The sequence below is a fragment of the Plecotus auritus genome (assembly GCF_963455305.1).
Source record: "Plecotus auritus genome assembly, chromosome: 2".
In the NCBI taxonomy this organism is placed as follows: domain Eukaryota; kingdom Metazoa; phylum Chordata; class Mammalia; order Chiroptera; family Vespertilionidae; genus Plecotus; species Plecotus auritus.
The window spans coordinates 12,751,579-12,767,953 of NC_137771.1; the positions used below are offsets into that span (position 1 = coordinate 12,751,579).

The 16,375-nt window shown below is 37.3% G+C and overlaps 1 protein-coding gene across 30 annotated transcripts in view; it reads right to left on the reverse strand.

Annotated features, from left to right (window-relative positions):
- Positions 1-16,375, reverse strand: part of EIF4G3 (eukaryotic translation initiation factor 4 gamma 3) — a 290,494-nt gene that overhangs the window by 146,788 nt on the left and 127,331 nt on the right. For 14 of the 30 annotated variants that reach the window (XM_080657147.1, XM_080657146.1, XM_080657145.1 and 11 more), the window contains 3 exons: positions 13,622-13,717; positions 12,072-12,185; positions 8,533-8,565 (listed from right to left, as the gene is read on the reverse strand). In XM_080657147.1, the coding sequence (XP_080513273.1) occupies positions 8,533-8,565; positions 12,072-12,185; positions 13,622-13,651 (177 nt within the window). In that variant the 5' untranslated portion in view covers positions 13,652-13,717. The remainder of the gene's footprint in view (positions 1-8,532; positions 8,566-12,071; positions 12,186-13,621; positions 13,718-16,375) is intronic. The other 16 variants (XM_080657149.1, XM_080657148.1, XM_080657133.1 and 13 more) reach the window with 3 other exon arrangements.

The window sequence follows — 16,375 nt, forward strand, 5'->3', positions numbered from 1 at the left end:
TATGAATGGGCTTTCCCAAAATGTTTGCAATGCTTCTGAATCCCTTTTCCTCAACACTGAGTGATGAAGAGTCATTAAAAGAATCACTCTTCTGGATGGAAGGACAGTACAGGCCATTTAGTCTTATCATATACCTAACCTTTGAATCTCTTATAATATGACATGCTCTTGGGGTTACAAAACAACAGCTCCATTTCATTGTTAAATGGAGTTCTGACACTTCAACAGTCTTTCTATCAGCTCCAAAGTTTTCTATCATCTACCTTCTAGTTCAATGCCTATACCTAAAATCATATTGATGTCTAATCCTTCTTCTCCATAAGTGACAAACCTCTAAGTTATCTGAGGACTGCCATCACTGCCAACTTTCACACCACTGTCCATTTTTTGTTCCAGACCAATCACCACTCTCTACCCTTTGTCCCTCCAACCAAGATTTTGAATTCTTTGGCCAGCTTACTCTTTTCTCTCAATCTGCTTCCTTGCACAAAGTGTTACTAAATAGAGAACTAAACACACATATCCAGGTGGAGTCTGCAAGGAATGTACCTAACCTTCATTTCATAAATATCTGTTGCTGAATGAAAGAGCAATATATATCTCTTATTCTGGTCAACTATGTTTCCATTAATAAGACTAAGAATCAGAGAAGCTCTTTTGTCAACCACATTTTACTAACTATTGGTACTGAATTACAATAACTTAAAACCCATAAATTTTCACACATAACCTGGCAATGTCGTTTTTCACTTCTGTGTATACTCCTACAGTTGTGTTTTGAAGCTCATAAGGAGTCTTGTAAATTTTGTTTCTTTGAAAATGTATCTGGTTAGAAGACTGTTGTGAGGCTAAAATTATATACTTAGTGTAAATTTAGAATGGTACCTAGTAGCTAGTAAGTGCAATATGAAATTTATAATTTCAACCCATCATTTCAAATTGTACAATTTTTTAAATTCAGAATATAGCACACAATGTCAAAATTACATGACCATAGGCAAATGTGATAGGCATGTTATTAATCAAAGCACTGAGATAAAAATGCTGAAAAGGGCTAGGTAGAGAAGAACCATGTAAAACATAAGTATCATCTCCAAATTTGATTTTAATTTGTTTTAATTATTTTATCTTTCAACTAGAGGCCCGGTGCATGAAATTCGTGCATGGGGGGGGGGGGTGGTGTCCCTCAGCCCAGATTGCACCCTCTCAAATCTGGGACCCCTCGAGGGATGTCCGACTGCCTGTTTAGGCCCGATCCAGGACTGCTGGCTCCCAACCCCTTGCCTGCCTGCTGCCTGCCTGATTGCCCCTAACTGCCTCTGCCTGCCAGCCTGATCACCCCCTAACAACTCCCCTGCCAGCCTGACTGACACCTAACTGCTCCCCTGCTGGCCCGATTGCCCCTAACTGCCCTCACCTGCAGGCCTGGTCGCCCCCAACTGCCCTCACCTGCCAGTCTGGTAGCCTCAACGGCCCTCCCCTGCTGGCCCGGTCACTCCTAACTGCCCTCCCTAGCCAGCCTGGTTGCCCCTAACTGCCCTCCCCTGCAGGCGAATTGCCCCCAATTGCCCTTCCCTGCTGGCCCGGGCACCCCTAACTGCCCTCCCCTGCAGGCCTGGTTGCCCCTAACTGTCATCCCCTGCAGGCCCAATTGCCCCCAACTGCCCTTCCCTGCCAGCCCAGTCACCCCCAGCCTGGTCGCCCCTAATTGCCCTCCCCTGCAGGCCTGGTCCCCCCCAACTGCTTCCCCTGCAGGTCTGGTCCCCCCCAACTGCCCTCCCCTGTAGGCCTGGGTCACCGCCAACTGTCCTCCTCTCCAGCCCTGGTCCCCCCCAACTGCCCTCCCCTGCAGGCCTGGTCCCCCCCAACTGTCCTCCCCGGCAGACCTGGTCCCCCCCAACTACCCTCCCCTGTAGGCCTGGGTTGCCCCCAACTGCCCTCCCCTGCCGGCTTGGTCACCCCTAACTGCCCTCCCCTGCAGGCCTGGTCACCCCTAACTGCCCTCCCCTGCAGGCCTGATTGCCCCCAACTGTCCTCCTCTGCAGGCCCGATCCCTCCCAACTGCCCTCCCCTGCAGGCCATCTTGTGTCCACATGGGAGTGGCCATCTTGTGTGTTGGAGTGACGGTCAATTTGCATATTACCTCTTTATTAGATAGGATAATCCACTATCACGCTGGGAGAATGGCAGAAGGTGACAGCCCTCATTTGAGGTGGTACTTTGGGCAGATCCAAAACAGAGGGTGAACTTAAGGTACTAATGATTGCTGACTTTCATAGAAACACTCTAAAAGCTAGAAAAGCATTACTCTTGAAAAATTGTTCTAATGATATAAGAATTATACCATGAACCAAAGTTTCTGGTCAATAACAATGATAATAAATACTTTTGGAAGATGCTGGTAATTATATCATTTCTCATGACTTGGGTCTCTAAAACTACCAAAAGAAAAAATATCTCTCAAAAACTATATAATAATAATAATTATTTAAAAACCACCTATTCATTTTCATCAACTAGAAAAATCCTATTCAATCACAATAGTTCTTCCATGTAGTAAAAACTGAGTACATATTAATTTGCAAAGCATTAAAAAAATCAAAAATATGCTTCTGAAATCTCTAGATTTTTGCAGCCTACTTGAGGGATAACAGTAAGATTACAATTAAGAGTAGTTTAGGTTAATAGTGTTAAAAAGTCTAAAGTATTATTGAGAAAAATAATAGTGCTATGATTTTCTGACAAATTACAAAGGGACAAGCAGTAAAGTGTCCACGTAATGGGATATCGCTAAGTATCAATCACATACTCTGCTGAGTTATAACTTACAATGAAGACTATTAAAGTAAATTCTTTCTGTATTGTCCTACATGTGGTCAATATCACATAATTTAGGTTTCACTGAGAATTAGGAGATATAAGCCCTATAAGCTAAGTTGCACAACATAGTAGCCACTAGCCATATTTGGTTACTTAAAATTAATACTTAATTTAAAAATCAGTTCTTTAGCTACATTGCAGATTTCAAGTGCACAATAGCCAAATGTGGCTAGTAGCTACCATAGTGAACAGCGCAAAGACAGAACATTTTTATCATCACAGAAAGTTCTGTTAGACAGTGCTGCCCTAGAGGATTACCTCAAATGGAGGAAAAAAACCCCTAAGGATTCTGTCAGGAAGAAGGTGTTCTGTCGGATCATAATGTAGAGTCTAGGAAATGGACATCCTTGTAGAACACTTCCTGTGGCAGGTAAAAATAGCTTGGGGAAAGGGGAAAAGGCAGACTATCTCACCGCTTAAAGGAAATGGACACTCACCAAGGGCTTATTATGTACCAGGCACCGTGACAGGCAGGTACTTTAATACAACACCCACAGGAAATAGATGCTGTTATTATAACACCTCAATATTATCATTTATGAGCCTATTTTATCCATTTCGCAGATAAGAAAGCTGAGGCCCAAGGTTAGTTTGTAGTAATGCTAAGACTGAATCCCAGTTATGTCAACTCCCTGTATTTTCTTTACTGTCTCTGCTGCAATCCTACACTCCTTATGACTAAGACACCAGATAAAACTGCCATCACTGGCTTATATCAAGCTCTGAAAAAATCTAAAAGTTCTGGTCATAAAACTACATAGATGCTTAATCTGATTTCCTAATAATATCCATTCAACTCTATGTGCCAGGTTGGCCCCAGAGGCAAGCCTTAATCTTCATTTACTTTCCAAACGAAAGAAAACTGCCTAGAGCAACAGAAATATTTCTCTACAAAGAACTAGGATTTCAACTGTAACAGCACAACTTTGAATACAGCAATCTTTAGGGGCTACAATGAAAAGGAAACACACACACACACACACACACACACACACACACACACACACACACACACACACACACACACACACACACACACACACCATAAACCAGCTATTTCTTTCTTTTAAAACAAATCTTGTTGCAAAAAGGAACCAAACTACAACAGGAAAACATGCATAGCTTCAATGCTTGCCACTAGGTAACATATTCCTTGAGGCCAAATATGACTAAGTTTTATGAAGCTGCTTATTTGTTTACACAAAATCCAACTGCTTTGAATATGGCATATTACTCAGCATTTATAAAGAGTATAGAAACAAATCATATATCAGCATACTGCAAAATGTTTTTGCTCTAGGAACACTTTTAATTACCAATTCCCTGGTTTTTCTCACAGTGCAAAGACTACCAGACATAGTATATACAACCAACACTTGATTTCTCTTGGGAAGCCCTAAAGTCAAATAAAGACAGGAATATAAGTAATTTTAAACCACAACTACACAGATTTCAATGACCAAAGGCATTAAATCAATAACACAAACCAGAATCTACATTATACCAAGTGACTTGTTTTTAATTCTGAGTGTACATTCTGTTCTTTCAGTTTCTAATTACCTTAGGATTTTCAAACATCCAAGTAAAAATAATTGACATAGTTCTGAAGTCAAGGGTGTTTTGCATATAAAATTACTTAGGATTTCATTTACCTTTGAAGAAAACTATTATTTTCTTCAAGTTATAAATTGCAAAAAAAAAAATTTAAAGTAAAATAGAACACACTTATATTAATCTAAAGAATCCCTGCAAAAGCCAAAAACTAATAGTACCATGAAGATGTGGCTGAAATAACCCTAAATAGAGCACGGCATTCCTGACTTGAGGAACTCAAAAGGAGCCCTATTGGCCCACAAATAAAAATATTCTAAATAAAAGTAAGAAACACATCCTATAACAGTTTCTTAGTTCTATTAAACTAAAAATGTTTTCTACCCAAAATCTTATTTGTTTCCTTTCAATTCAGATAACTTCATTTTACAAAGAAGAAAATAGGTTTTGCATTACTAAACAGGATGATGGCAATTATCTCCAAACAGTTTACCTAAATAAGTTAAAATTTTTTCTTTGAAATGTTGATAGGACTTATTATGACGCATACATAAAAAGTTTTATATTTATTATTGGACTTTAGAAACAGGTATCATAAGAAATGCCATCCAGCATCAATTATTTTGTTTAAAAAATTTTTTAAAGATCACAGCGTGAAAGGATATGTGATCAGAAAGGTAGCCACTGATGAATAAAGCAATAGAGGAGAAATGAGAAATCTTTATCACTAATTCTAACTATTCATGGCTAATTCTAATTCTAACCTTTGACTTAATTCTTCCTGGCCAAAGCAAACAATCATAGGTGAAAAAACCACTTGTGACTTCAACTTTAAATATTAAGCATGATAAACCAAAAATATATCAGCATATAGACGTGTGCCTTTTAAAAATGTATTCTCTGTATACCTCTCAATGTTTGTTTTTCACTGTATTGTTTTCATTATGTAACTCCCACATCCTGTTTTGTATTATGAGCACCTTCTCTGGGAATATCTCAGGGTTTAGTCTCTACCTGACTTTAGATCTGAGGAGAAGAGTCTCTTAAATACAGACTTCAGCATGTGATTCTCGAATGGTAAAGAGTATCTCACCTCCAAAGAGGGTTATTTGGAAATGTGTGAAGGTGTGTTTTGTTTTGTTTTTAATTGTCCCTGGGGGAATTTCTACTGGCATTTAGAGTCCAAAGGCTGCTAAATAAACTGTAATTAAGAGCAGCTTTTCATAAATGGTTATCCTACCGAAAATGCCCATACCTATTCCATAGTGAAAGAAACCAAACTGGCCCCTACCTATACAGAATAGCAAGCCTTCCCTAACAATTTACTCAATGCCATACCATGACATTGGTTCAGCTACCTCTGCTCAGCATGGGCACTTCAAGCCCATGACCCTCCCCCTCCTCTATTTCTCTAAGGTAACTATTGCTGCTGCCTGAGCCAATCCTATATAATGAAGAGCTAATATGCTAATTAGACCAAACAGCAGAAGGACCGGTTTGGACAACCTTCCAGAGCCAGGACTGCAAGGGCCAAGGCAGCTGGGGCTGTGAGGGCAGAGCCCCTTGCACGAATTTCGTGCACCGGGCCTGTAGTGTTATATTATTTCCTTTTCACTGTTCAGAAAGGAAAAAAAGCAGCCAGCCACTTGAGGTTTATATACAAAAGCAATGCTCTGGCTATCTCCTGTATCTCAAGAACCTATGTTTAAGAGCTAATGTTGGAAAGTAATTATTTTTCTTGCTAAATAATAAGTATATACACATGCACAGTGTTATTTATTAGTTGAAACATGCTATAATTTCACAAGCATCATTCTACAGCTAAATGAAAGACCAATCTGCCAATATTTTTTGAGTTATAAAATAACTCATCCTTTTCTCTCAAAGATTCCTTAAAGTTTTCTTCAGTTGTTGGAAATAAGGGAAGACAAATTGTATCACAAGCCTTTAGGCTTAGAAGAAAGTTTAAGAAACAGATTTTCCCAAAGCTGACTATTCATAAAGGCTTAAATTCAACATCCCTATTTGAGGACCACTGCTATTGAACACAGGTGATACAAAACCTAACCTTGTATTAAGGAGCTCAAAAATCTTTTTTTTTTTTTTAATCAGTAGTTTCTTTTTACTCTGCTTCTTGAGCAGATCTGCCCCAGGTTTCTCTGTCAAGAGTATCTGGCTTGACCCCTGACTAAATTTTAAGCCTTGCCTCTATAACCCTTGACCAATTTTTTTAAAATTGTTATCAATTTTTTTACCTAAGAGATTATCTTTTTATTAATTAGTAGTCATTTTGCCCCCTACATCCTTAGTATTTGCCAAATACTATGCTAATTATCTTATTTGCATTATCTCACTTACTTTTCACATCAATCCTGAGATGGTATTAATACTGTCCCCATTTTAGAGATGAAAGAAAACTGAAGCTAAAAACAGTAAATAACTTACCCAATACACATTAATAAGAAAGAGTCAAACGAGGCCTAGCTAATGCTAAAGTCCAAGCGCTTAAAGCCTATAATAATATGATCTTTCTTTTTTTAAAGGATTTTTTATTGATTGAGAGGAAAGGAGAGGGAGAGATTAACATTGATGTGAGAGCAAAGCATCGATCAGCTGCCTCTTGCACGTGCCCTTATCTGGGATCAAGCCTGCAACCCTGGCATGTGCCTTAACTAGGAATTGAACTGGCAACCTTTCAGTGCATGGGAAAACGCCCAACCAACTGAGCCACACCAGTCAGAGCAGCAATACTATCTCTTGATATTAGAATATACCCCGTTTTATTCCTTTATCAAATCCAAAGAATGGCTCTCCACTTCATACAACCATCTCTGAGTTCTCCTGCAAAGTACCTTTAACACCTAGAACAGGGGTGGGCAAACTTTTTGACTCGAGGGCCACAATGGGTTCTTAAACTGGACCGGAGGGCCGGAACAAAAGCATGGATGGAGTGTTTGTGTGAACTAATATAAATTCAAAGTAAAGGAGTGGAGGGGAGAGCAAGAGAACCGGATAGAACAGCCGGATCCGGCCCGCGGGCCGTAGTTTGCCCAAGGCTGCCTTAGAATGTGCTTGGCTTTAAATTCTCTAAATTGGAAAGACTGTATTGTGAGAAATAGTGACTTATATTAGATCTCTGTTAGACAATGAAAGACCTCAATAATATCCCTTTACTCAAGTAAAATGAATTCTAAGGTATGATACCACAGCTAAATACTGGTAAATTGCTCTCATTTTATCAAACTATACTATGTTACATAACAACATTAAAAATAGCTACCAGATATTGACTGCTTACTTTGTGTCAGATGACTTAAGTATATTATCTCTAATGTAGAAGGTATTTATCCTCATTTTACATATGAGGAAACTGAAGGTTAGAACCCAGATCTATCAGATTCCAAAGCCTAGGCTCCTTCTACTACAGAGAAGAAAATGTTTCAGAACACTCCATAAAAAGCAATTTTGGGGGAGGGGTGGGGAGAACACCATGCAAGTCTTGTTCTTTCTCTCAAACCATACCCTGTAGTATATTACTGCTAAATAAATTAGCGTTATACATTTTGAAATTTTAATTTATACGAATACTTCATTTAAAAGAACCAATAGGCTAAAAATATTAGAATTAAATAAAGTATCTATTTTCAATATATCCTAAGAATAAAGATATATTAATATATTAATTTGTTATTAGGCCGAGGTTAGTAACTGAGGTTAAGTGCTTTTAGAAATATTAATGCTATTTTATACACATCAATACAAGTTACATCAGAATGTTAACAGAAAACCCTTAGAATGGTGCCTGTTCCATTTACTTAAATTTAAACTTAACCCACAAAACTTATGAGGGTTTAGTATATCTAAAATTTTTCAAAGTTCTCTAAATCCAGAGGAATTATTTTTTGCCATAAACAGAAGCAAATGGGTTTGTTAACAAAATATTGTGAAATGAGGACAAAAAAGAACCTAATCAGACTGAAGCTACTCTTGAAGAGAGTAGTTTGGGTGGTTCCATGGAATGGCAGCATTCTAAGAGTCAGCAGCTACTAAAGCCCCCACCTATTTGTTAAGGATGATAGTCAAGGGGCAAGGGTACAGTACCTGATGATGGGCAGGTCGAGGCCCCGCTGCAAACTGAGAAAAGGAGGGAAAACAAACACAAAAGGAAAGGCACAAAGAGTCAGAAACACAACAAAAAACAAAATGTCACACAATATGCCAAAAGAAAAAAAACCCACAAGAAAAAAAAGAACACAAACAGTCAAAGCTTTACTGCAGGACAGTGACAGACAGGTACTAAGATTCAACAGGCTAACCCACTACTAGAAATAGTTTGCCATCTATCAGCTGGGAGAGAAACAGCTAAGCTGTTAGGCACAAATAGGAATATTATTTCCTTGCTTCTCTGATAGGAATATTTTTTTTAAACCTAAAATTAAAAATAATTGAAACACTAAGTGGTTATATTAAGACAACTGTATGAAAAGTCAAGTGTGCTTATGCAACTGACATAGCTGGAGGGAATGAGAAATGCTTTTACATTATAAGAAATAGCCAGGGGGTAATTATACTGTCCAACAAGAAATAAAGAATGTAATAGGACTGATGTCAAATTTTCTCAAGTTAAATGGGATATCTCACACATGAAATGGAAGCTTTACTATCTTTATTTCATGGGAGTTAAAGAATAACGTTTTATTTATATATTATATTAAATATATATTTATAACTTATAAATATATATTTAAATGTATAAGTAATTATATGTTTAAGTGCAATTAACTAGTAAAGTTTAATACCAGGCATATTAAAGCACACAGCTAGTGAAGAACATCACTCTCCAACATGATTAAAGTTGTACTATTATAAGCTCAAGAAGAAAAAGGAGTAAAAAGTCAAATCTCTCACTATTTATACACAACAGCACAACACTGTACATATGTACCCACTGCTATCTGATACTGAGAATAAATGCAAAAGAAAACAGAACTTCTCAGCCAACTCAAGAGTACTTAAAAGCAGATAATACGTGCTTCAACTCTTACTTTTCCTAGCTTAGAATGGAAGAAAAAGCTTAGTCACCCATAAAAATTTAAATACTAAATCTCTATAATAAAATAATTCTTCATCAGAGCAAAACTGAGCTTCTACAGTGATTTTTACTAAAAAGGACAGAAAAATATTTGGGTACATACTGTCATGTACTGACTAATAATATATTAACTATTGAAATATTAACCACCCTCTTTAATAGTGAAAAGAAAATACTTAGAAAGCAGTTTTGAATGCAAACCATACAGGATTTTTATTTAATACATTTAAGGAGTTAAATATATTTCGTCAGTTGTTTTATTTCCTATAGAACCTTCCTCTGTCAGCACATCATTATAGGTGAATTGGACTGAAGATTAAGAAACATTCCCTCATACCCAGAATTTAGTTATCTGCAACAGTATTTGCAAGAGATTTGGAATTATTTCCCCAACTATCACTCTTTTGTATAAAAATATTCAAAAAATTCTAGTGAAGTACATGCCACAATGTAGGAGACAGCTGAAGATAGCTCTATCAAGAATTCACCATAGAAATTAAAATGTCACCTATTGCTCAGATAATGACAAGTGCCTTAACACATTCTAAAGTTATTCAGCATAACTCGATGAGTTCTCTATGACCTATATGATTACAGTGTGTTAGGTAATCCATTATATTTACAAACCATAGTTTTTTCGAATGATGATAATGGCAGCTATAGTTCTTGCAGAACATTTTCTCTTCAAAGAAACTGAGGTCTATAATTTGCTTTCCAATGATGAAAAGAAAACAGATCATACCTATAATATGAACATAAGGTTTCAAGAATAGGCAATACCACCCATGTGGTATGAAAGTAGGGGATGGAAGTGAGATGTTTCTTAATGACACTTTTGAAGAAAACAGGAGAGAAGGACCATATTAAACGATTGACCTGAGTTCAGCAGTACCTGTCTTATCACTGTTCCACAGAAAGGTCCCATTTCTAAGACTCTAAAATAAAAGTTGAAACTTTATATAATTCAAATGTTCTAGTCAAAAGAGAACTTTCTATGAACAAGAGGAATACCTTATTAAATTATACATATATTTTTTAAAACCACAACTTAAGTTAGTGGGAAAGTACCCTAGTCTATTTTGCACTAGTCACCATTGGCTATTGAGTTTTTCATTTGAAATGACAATTGTCTTAATCCTATGGGTAACTGTAAGCAACAGAACAAACTGTAGTCGCTGCTGGCTCATATTAAAAATAGAAACTTTGGTTTCTTTTTTTCTTTTTTTAAAGAGGGGTCTTTAAGATGGTGAGGACTGTAGATATTAAGAAAAGCAGCCTTCTGTGAACCTGAATCCAATGTTAATGCCACCCACCCACCCACTCACTCACTCACACACTCTTCTGTGCACAGTTGGTAACTGGGCATAGAAAACATAACACTGATGTAACTTTGGCACAAAATGTCAAAATAACCAAAGTAACAGGTTACTGCAAAAGCCAAACTGTCCACCTCTCCCAATTAAGCATTCAATAGCTTCACTATTTTGGAGGCTATTTAAAAGTGAACTGCTGTTTAAAGAGTTCCAGTACAACCAGAAAATGGAACAGATAAGTAGCTTATCCATATTGTTTTACTTTTAAACAAGATATTCAACATCATGAATTTAACTAAGATACTAAGAAGTATCAAATAGAAATACAGGCACAAAGGTAACCTGAAGGAGGCGGGGGGCGGGGGGGGGTGGGGGGACGGGCCTTGAAGCCAGTTGGATTGCAAAGGCAGCTGTCCAGGGAAGAACAGAAGAGCCTAAACCGTGCAATTGCCAATGGCCCATTAATGCAGAAATAGAATGGAGTAAGCTTTAGCTGCTCTGCAAAGCCACAGGGAGGGTCCCTTCTTTAGTGCAACAGCTTACCTCTCCTCACCAGTTGGGACAGCTGTGGGATGGATGAGACTAGACTATGGCAACTTGGGATGTAAAAAGAAAATGCAAACCTGCCAAATTTCATATCCCAAACTTCACCCTCCCAGCAACCAACACAAATGAAATAAAGAAAACTGGACCCAAAACAACAAGCAAGAGTAGTCTGGGGTCTGCTAGTCTTGCACTTGTTTTGGGGTATATGTAATGGGATGTTATGGGTGTGGTTTTTAGTAATGTAGGTGGTAATGGTCACTAGCAGAGCGGATGGCAAAAACTGCATAGAGGATAGTATTTGAAGAGTTTATGACCACAGAAAAATGGCTGACAACTACAGACAATTTCCCCCTTGATATTTGATCATAAAATGGAAAGAGGGAAAAAGAAGCCTTAAAATTTGTCTTTTAAAATAAAATTTATATGAAAGGGATATCCCTCTTCAAGTTTAAAATAAAGAAAAATCTAAACTCCAAATTATTCCTGTCTAATTCCCAATAGAGATGACCCACCCAATTTGTTATTCTTTTCCCCACTATGCCTGGCAGAAACTGCCATGCTAAGTTAGACTTTCGAGAGGAAGCAATCAATGTATTTCTGTTAATCAGCCAATAAATGGATGTGGTCAAAAATAATGAGTGCCAGAGGCACCACTGCCTGCAAGAAGTACAGTTTGTTATATTGCTTACAATGCAGTATTTTATCCAGCCTCTTCCAGCCAAGGACCTGTAAACGGGAGTCTGTTCCAAAACCTTCCTCCTCTTCCAGTTGTCTGTGCAATGTATTGGCACTGTTCTGCTGGGCTGTCAAAAAAACTGGTTTAGAGATGCAGCTCTTCAGTCAGGTTTTGCGCCAGTTCTAACCATGTAAATTTAAATCTTTTTCCCCCAATATCACAAAAGGGGGTTAGAAGTAAAGAGGGCCATGGAATTCTTTGCAATAAGAGCTTACCATAACGTTCCATGTTTAATGATTAGAACCCAGGTCTATCTAAATTAATTTGGTGAGATCTCAGGCCCACTCCAAGTAGTCAAGTGTCCACATTCCCAAAGCACTTTCAGAACAAAACTTGCATCAGACATCTTATTGACCATTTCAGCAAATAAAAAAATAAAAATAAAAAAATAGATAAATAAATAAATAAATAGACAAGCAAACAGGCAACTAGGACCAAAGTCCCACCTCTTTAGAATGGTTCCTCCACCCCCTGGGGAGAACCAGGATCTAAGAATGGGTATTGGAGAAGAGGGCAATAGGGAAAAGGAAAATAGGAAGAGAGTAAGAAAGAGATTACATTTTGGTCAGTCTATGCTCCCCTAGTTCTCTGAGCAATTCTTTCATACATTTCAGCAATTCTTTCATACATGTCAGCATTAAATGCATGCATAAACTAAATGAATAGAAGCTAATGCAATGATATATTCCTGTACTACAAGCAAAAAAGCAGGGGTGGGGAACAAAAGAGGATCCCTATATCTGGAGAAAAACACAGAGCAGAGGTACAAGTAGGGATGTGAGATACAGAGTGAGATGTTACAAAAGCACCTTCTAGCAAAAGCTAATCATGCAGGGCAGGAAACGACGTTCTAAGGAATGGACAGCTGAAACTACTGTATTCTCTTGTGAAGCAAAGGATGAACCCTGAGTAAATCCACAATCTTTGCAAAACTTATTGCAATCCATGTAAAGGATGAGCAAGGAGGATGACAGCATTTACATTTGTACAATTTATTTACCATTTAAAAAAAAAATGAATACACCATTGGTGATGTCATGCATATGTCCACACTGTCAAATGGTTTGAACTGATCTAGTAACACCAATTCAGAAGCCCTTCCAAAACAAATGGAATTTGGGCCTAATTAATGAAATTTATTTTACTTTTAAAATATGATGCTTTACTCTTCTCCTGAATAGTACAGCTAACAAATTAAAAACAGAAATAAACTTGAATGCAACTGAAATTTTTTTAAAAAATCATGCCACTGAAAAGTAAAAGAAGATAAAAAGTTCCATTCTTTCTTTTTCTTAATAAATTGAAATTATTCACATAGCTAAGAGTCTGAAAAATGTAATGCTAACCAATATAATAAAAATAACAACAACAACAACAATAATAAAGTTTCTTTGGGACAAATTTCCCAAAGTAAGTAAAAATATCAGCCCAAGGAACCCAAGCTACTGCAAACACAAACTTAGGTGGAGAATTATTTCCTACAACAAGCTTCTGCTTACTTACCGGAGAACGGGTTTGAGGTTGCGAATTCATTGTCTGAGGGGCTTGAGGGTATACCAACGTGGTTGGACCTGCATTCTGTCCAGAGGGATAAGGGGTCTGTCAAAGAATGGCAAGAATAATATCATATTTTGAATAAATATGGCAAATTCAGTGTTAAAAATATTTATAGAACTATTTAATAATGTGGTTTTACAAATTTACTTTTTAAACTTATCTTTATCATAATATCCAGAAATCCAGAACCAATGCAGCTTTTAGGGATTACCTTAAACCTCCTGATATGTAGGTGCAATTATTTGATACCAAGAGTATAGATAGCACTCACTCTCAATTTATCTCTTTCTGAAATAGCCCATCCACAAACAAAATGAAACATGGCTGAGGGAACTTGTTACTTCTGTGGTGAGCTTTCCAAAGTACCTATAAGCAAAAGTAGCCATTGAGGAAAACATCCTAGAGCCAAATTAGCCATTCACTCAGTTTTAACCTCTATAGTATTGCTATTCTCTTCCACTGCTTACACCGTAACTCTTTTATATAACCCCATAAAAACTACAATCATTAAGAACTTTAGACAAAAGCCTGAAATAAGTGGTAATATAACACATACTAACTACAAGTTTTCTGAAAATAAGAACGTAAGTTTTTCATTATGAATCCATGTTAAATGCTACAGACTAAAATACTATGCACTAGCGATTTCAGGAAAAAAGAGTACTTGTAACACGTTTAAAATGAAATACTAGCAGTAGCAATGGGCACAGAATCACAGGACTTGGATTCAAATCCTAAAAACTGCCCTTTACTACTGTTTGTTAGCTTGAATTTGTCTTTCCCATGTATGAAGGAATAACGTACCTACCTCACAAGGCATTGCTAAAGACTAAATGAAGTCAATTACTGCAAAACCACCTTTAGTTAAGAGAGTTCCAATTTTACAAATGAGGAAATCCAGGATCAGAAATTTTAAGTATCTTACCCAAGATAACTAAGTAAATAATGTCTGGAAGTATTCTAACTTGGCTTTAAAAAAATTTACCCACAGCTTTAACTATGGAAGATGTTTAATAAATTCCTACTTCATTGAAATACCTAAAAAAACCCACACCATCAGCAACTAACTTTTGGTTTTGTTAACAATGCAATGAGAGTTCAGCTGGGATTACCAACTTAAAGCAAATGCTTGAAAAGATTCCTCATAACTTCCACACAATGAAAACAAGATTAATTAAAAAAATAATAGTTCTGCTCTGGCCAGTGTGCACAGTGGTTAGAGTGCTGGCCAGGGGGTTGCAGGTTTGATCCCTGGCCCAGTTGGGGCTTGTATGGGAGGTAACCAATCCATGTGTCTCTCTCACATCAATGTCTGTCTTTCTGTCTCTCTCTCCCTTTCACCCTCTAAAACTCAATGGAAAAAATACCCTCAAGTAAGGAGTAACAACAAAAAACGTTTTATATTAGACTCAGAATATTTTGCAATCTTTTAACACAGAAACCTTATAGGCATTTCTATAACTGACATTTAAGTTTCCTTTCTCATTCTAGTTCTACCAAATCTGGTCATAAACTGAAAATCATGGCAGTAAGTATCAGAATCTATCAAATTAATAACTGGATCAACTATGATCCAAAAATTATTCCAAGGTTTCTTATCAAAGATTATTTTTAGCACTGTTTTAGATACTAAGTTTATGTATCACATTCAAACTCTGGAAAATTGGAAGTTTGACTACTTCAACTTGAAAAAGAGTGGTGAATAGACTTATCAACTGAATGAATTCAAACTGGAAAAGTATTTCATCCAACTCTATTACAAAATTTGGATACAGTTGCAAAATACAGCATTAATTTCATTCTTTATTAAATTAAAGAAAGAAATCAAATGTTTAAAAAAGTCATTCTCAGTGGTGTCACTCTTTGGTCTTAGGAAATCTTGATATTTTATTTTCAACATTTAGTTGGTGCTACATTGAAGCATAAATTTCTGCCTGTCATGATATTGAACCAGCATTAAGAGGTAACAATTATAAAAACATGGAAAAATGTTACTTCTTTCTATACTTCAAAAAGTTACGGGAGACCTTGCCCTCTCAAAAAAGATGCTGAAATAATCATATTTGACCTTATTCAAAATTTCCACTAATATTTTCAACATTGAAGCCACATAAGGCAACACCCTTACAACTAATTGAAACAGCAGTATGTGGATTAGGATTCAGGCATAAGTTCTTTCATTTAGTAATAACACTATTCCTGGTCAAACATAAAGCTGGTAGACTACAGTACTGATCTCAAAATGATTATTAAAAAACAAAGAATTTATTTTTATTACTTGGAATTATTTTAAACAGACAAAAAATAATCAAGTACTTCTTACAATTTAAATTGTATGTATGCCAAGAGCTGATTCATACTCTGTATATAAGCAGTTTCATCAAAATGCAAAGCATAGTATCTGATGACACCCACACATGGAAGTGATTCCTTTTTTTATAATACACCAGAAGCCTGGTGCATGACTTCGTGCACGGGTGGGGTCCAGCTGGCCTGCCCCAATCAGGGCCAATCGGGGCTGGGCCAGCTGGGGGGAGGGGATGCGGGAGGTTGGCCACCAGCCCCGCCACAGATCAGGGCCTGATCGGAGCCAGGCCGGAGGGGGGAGGGAGGGGTTGCAGGAGGTTGGCCAGCCAACCCTGCCCCCCATCGGGGTGGGGGGGCCAATCGGGAGCAGGGCCAGTTGGAGGGAGGGGGCTG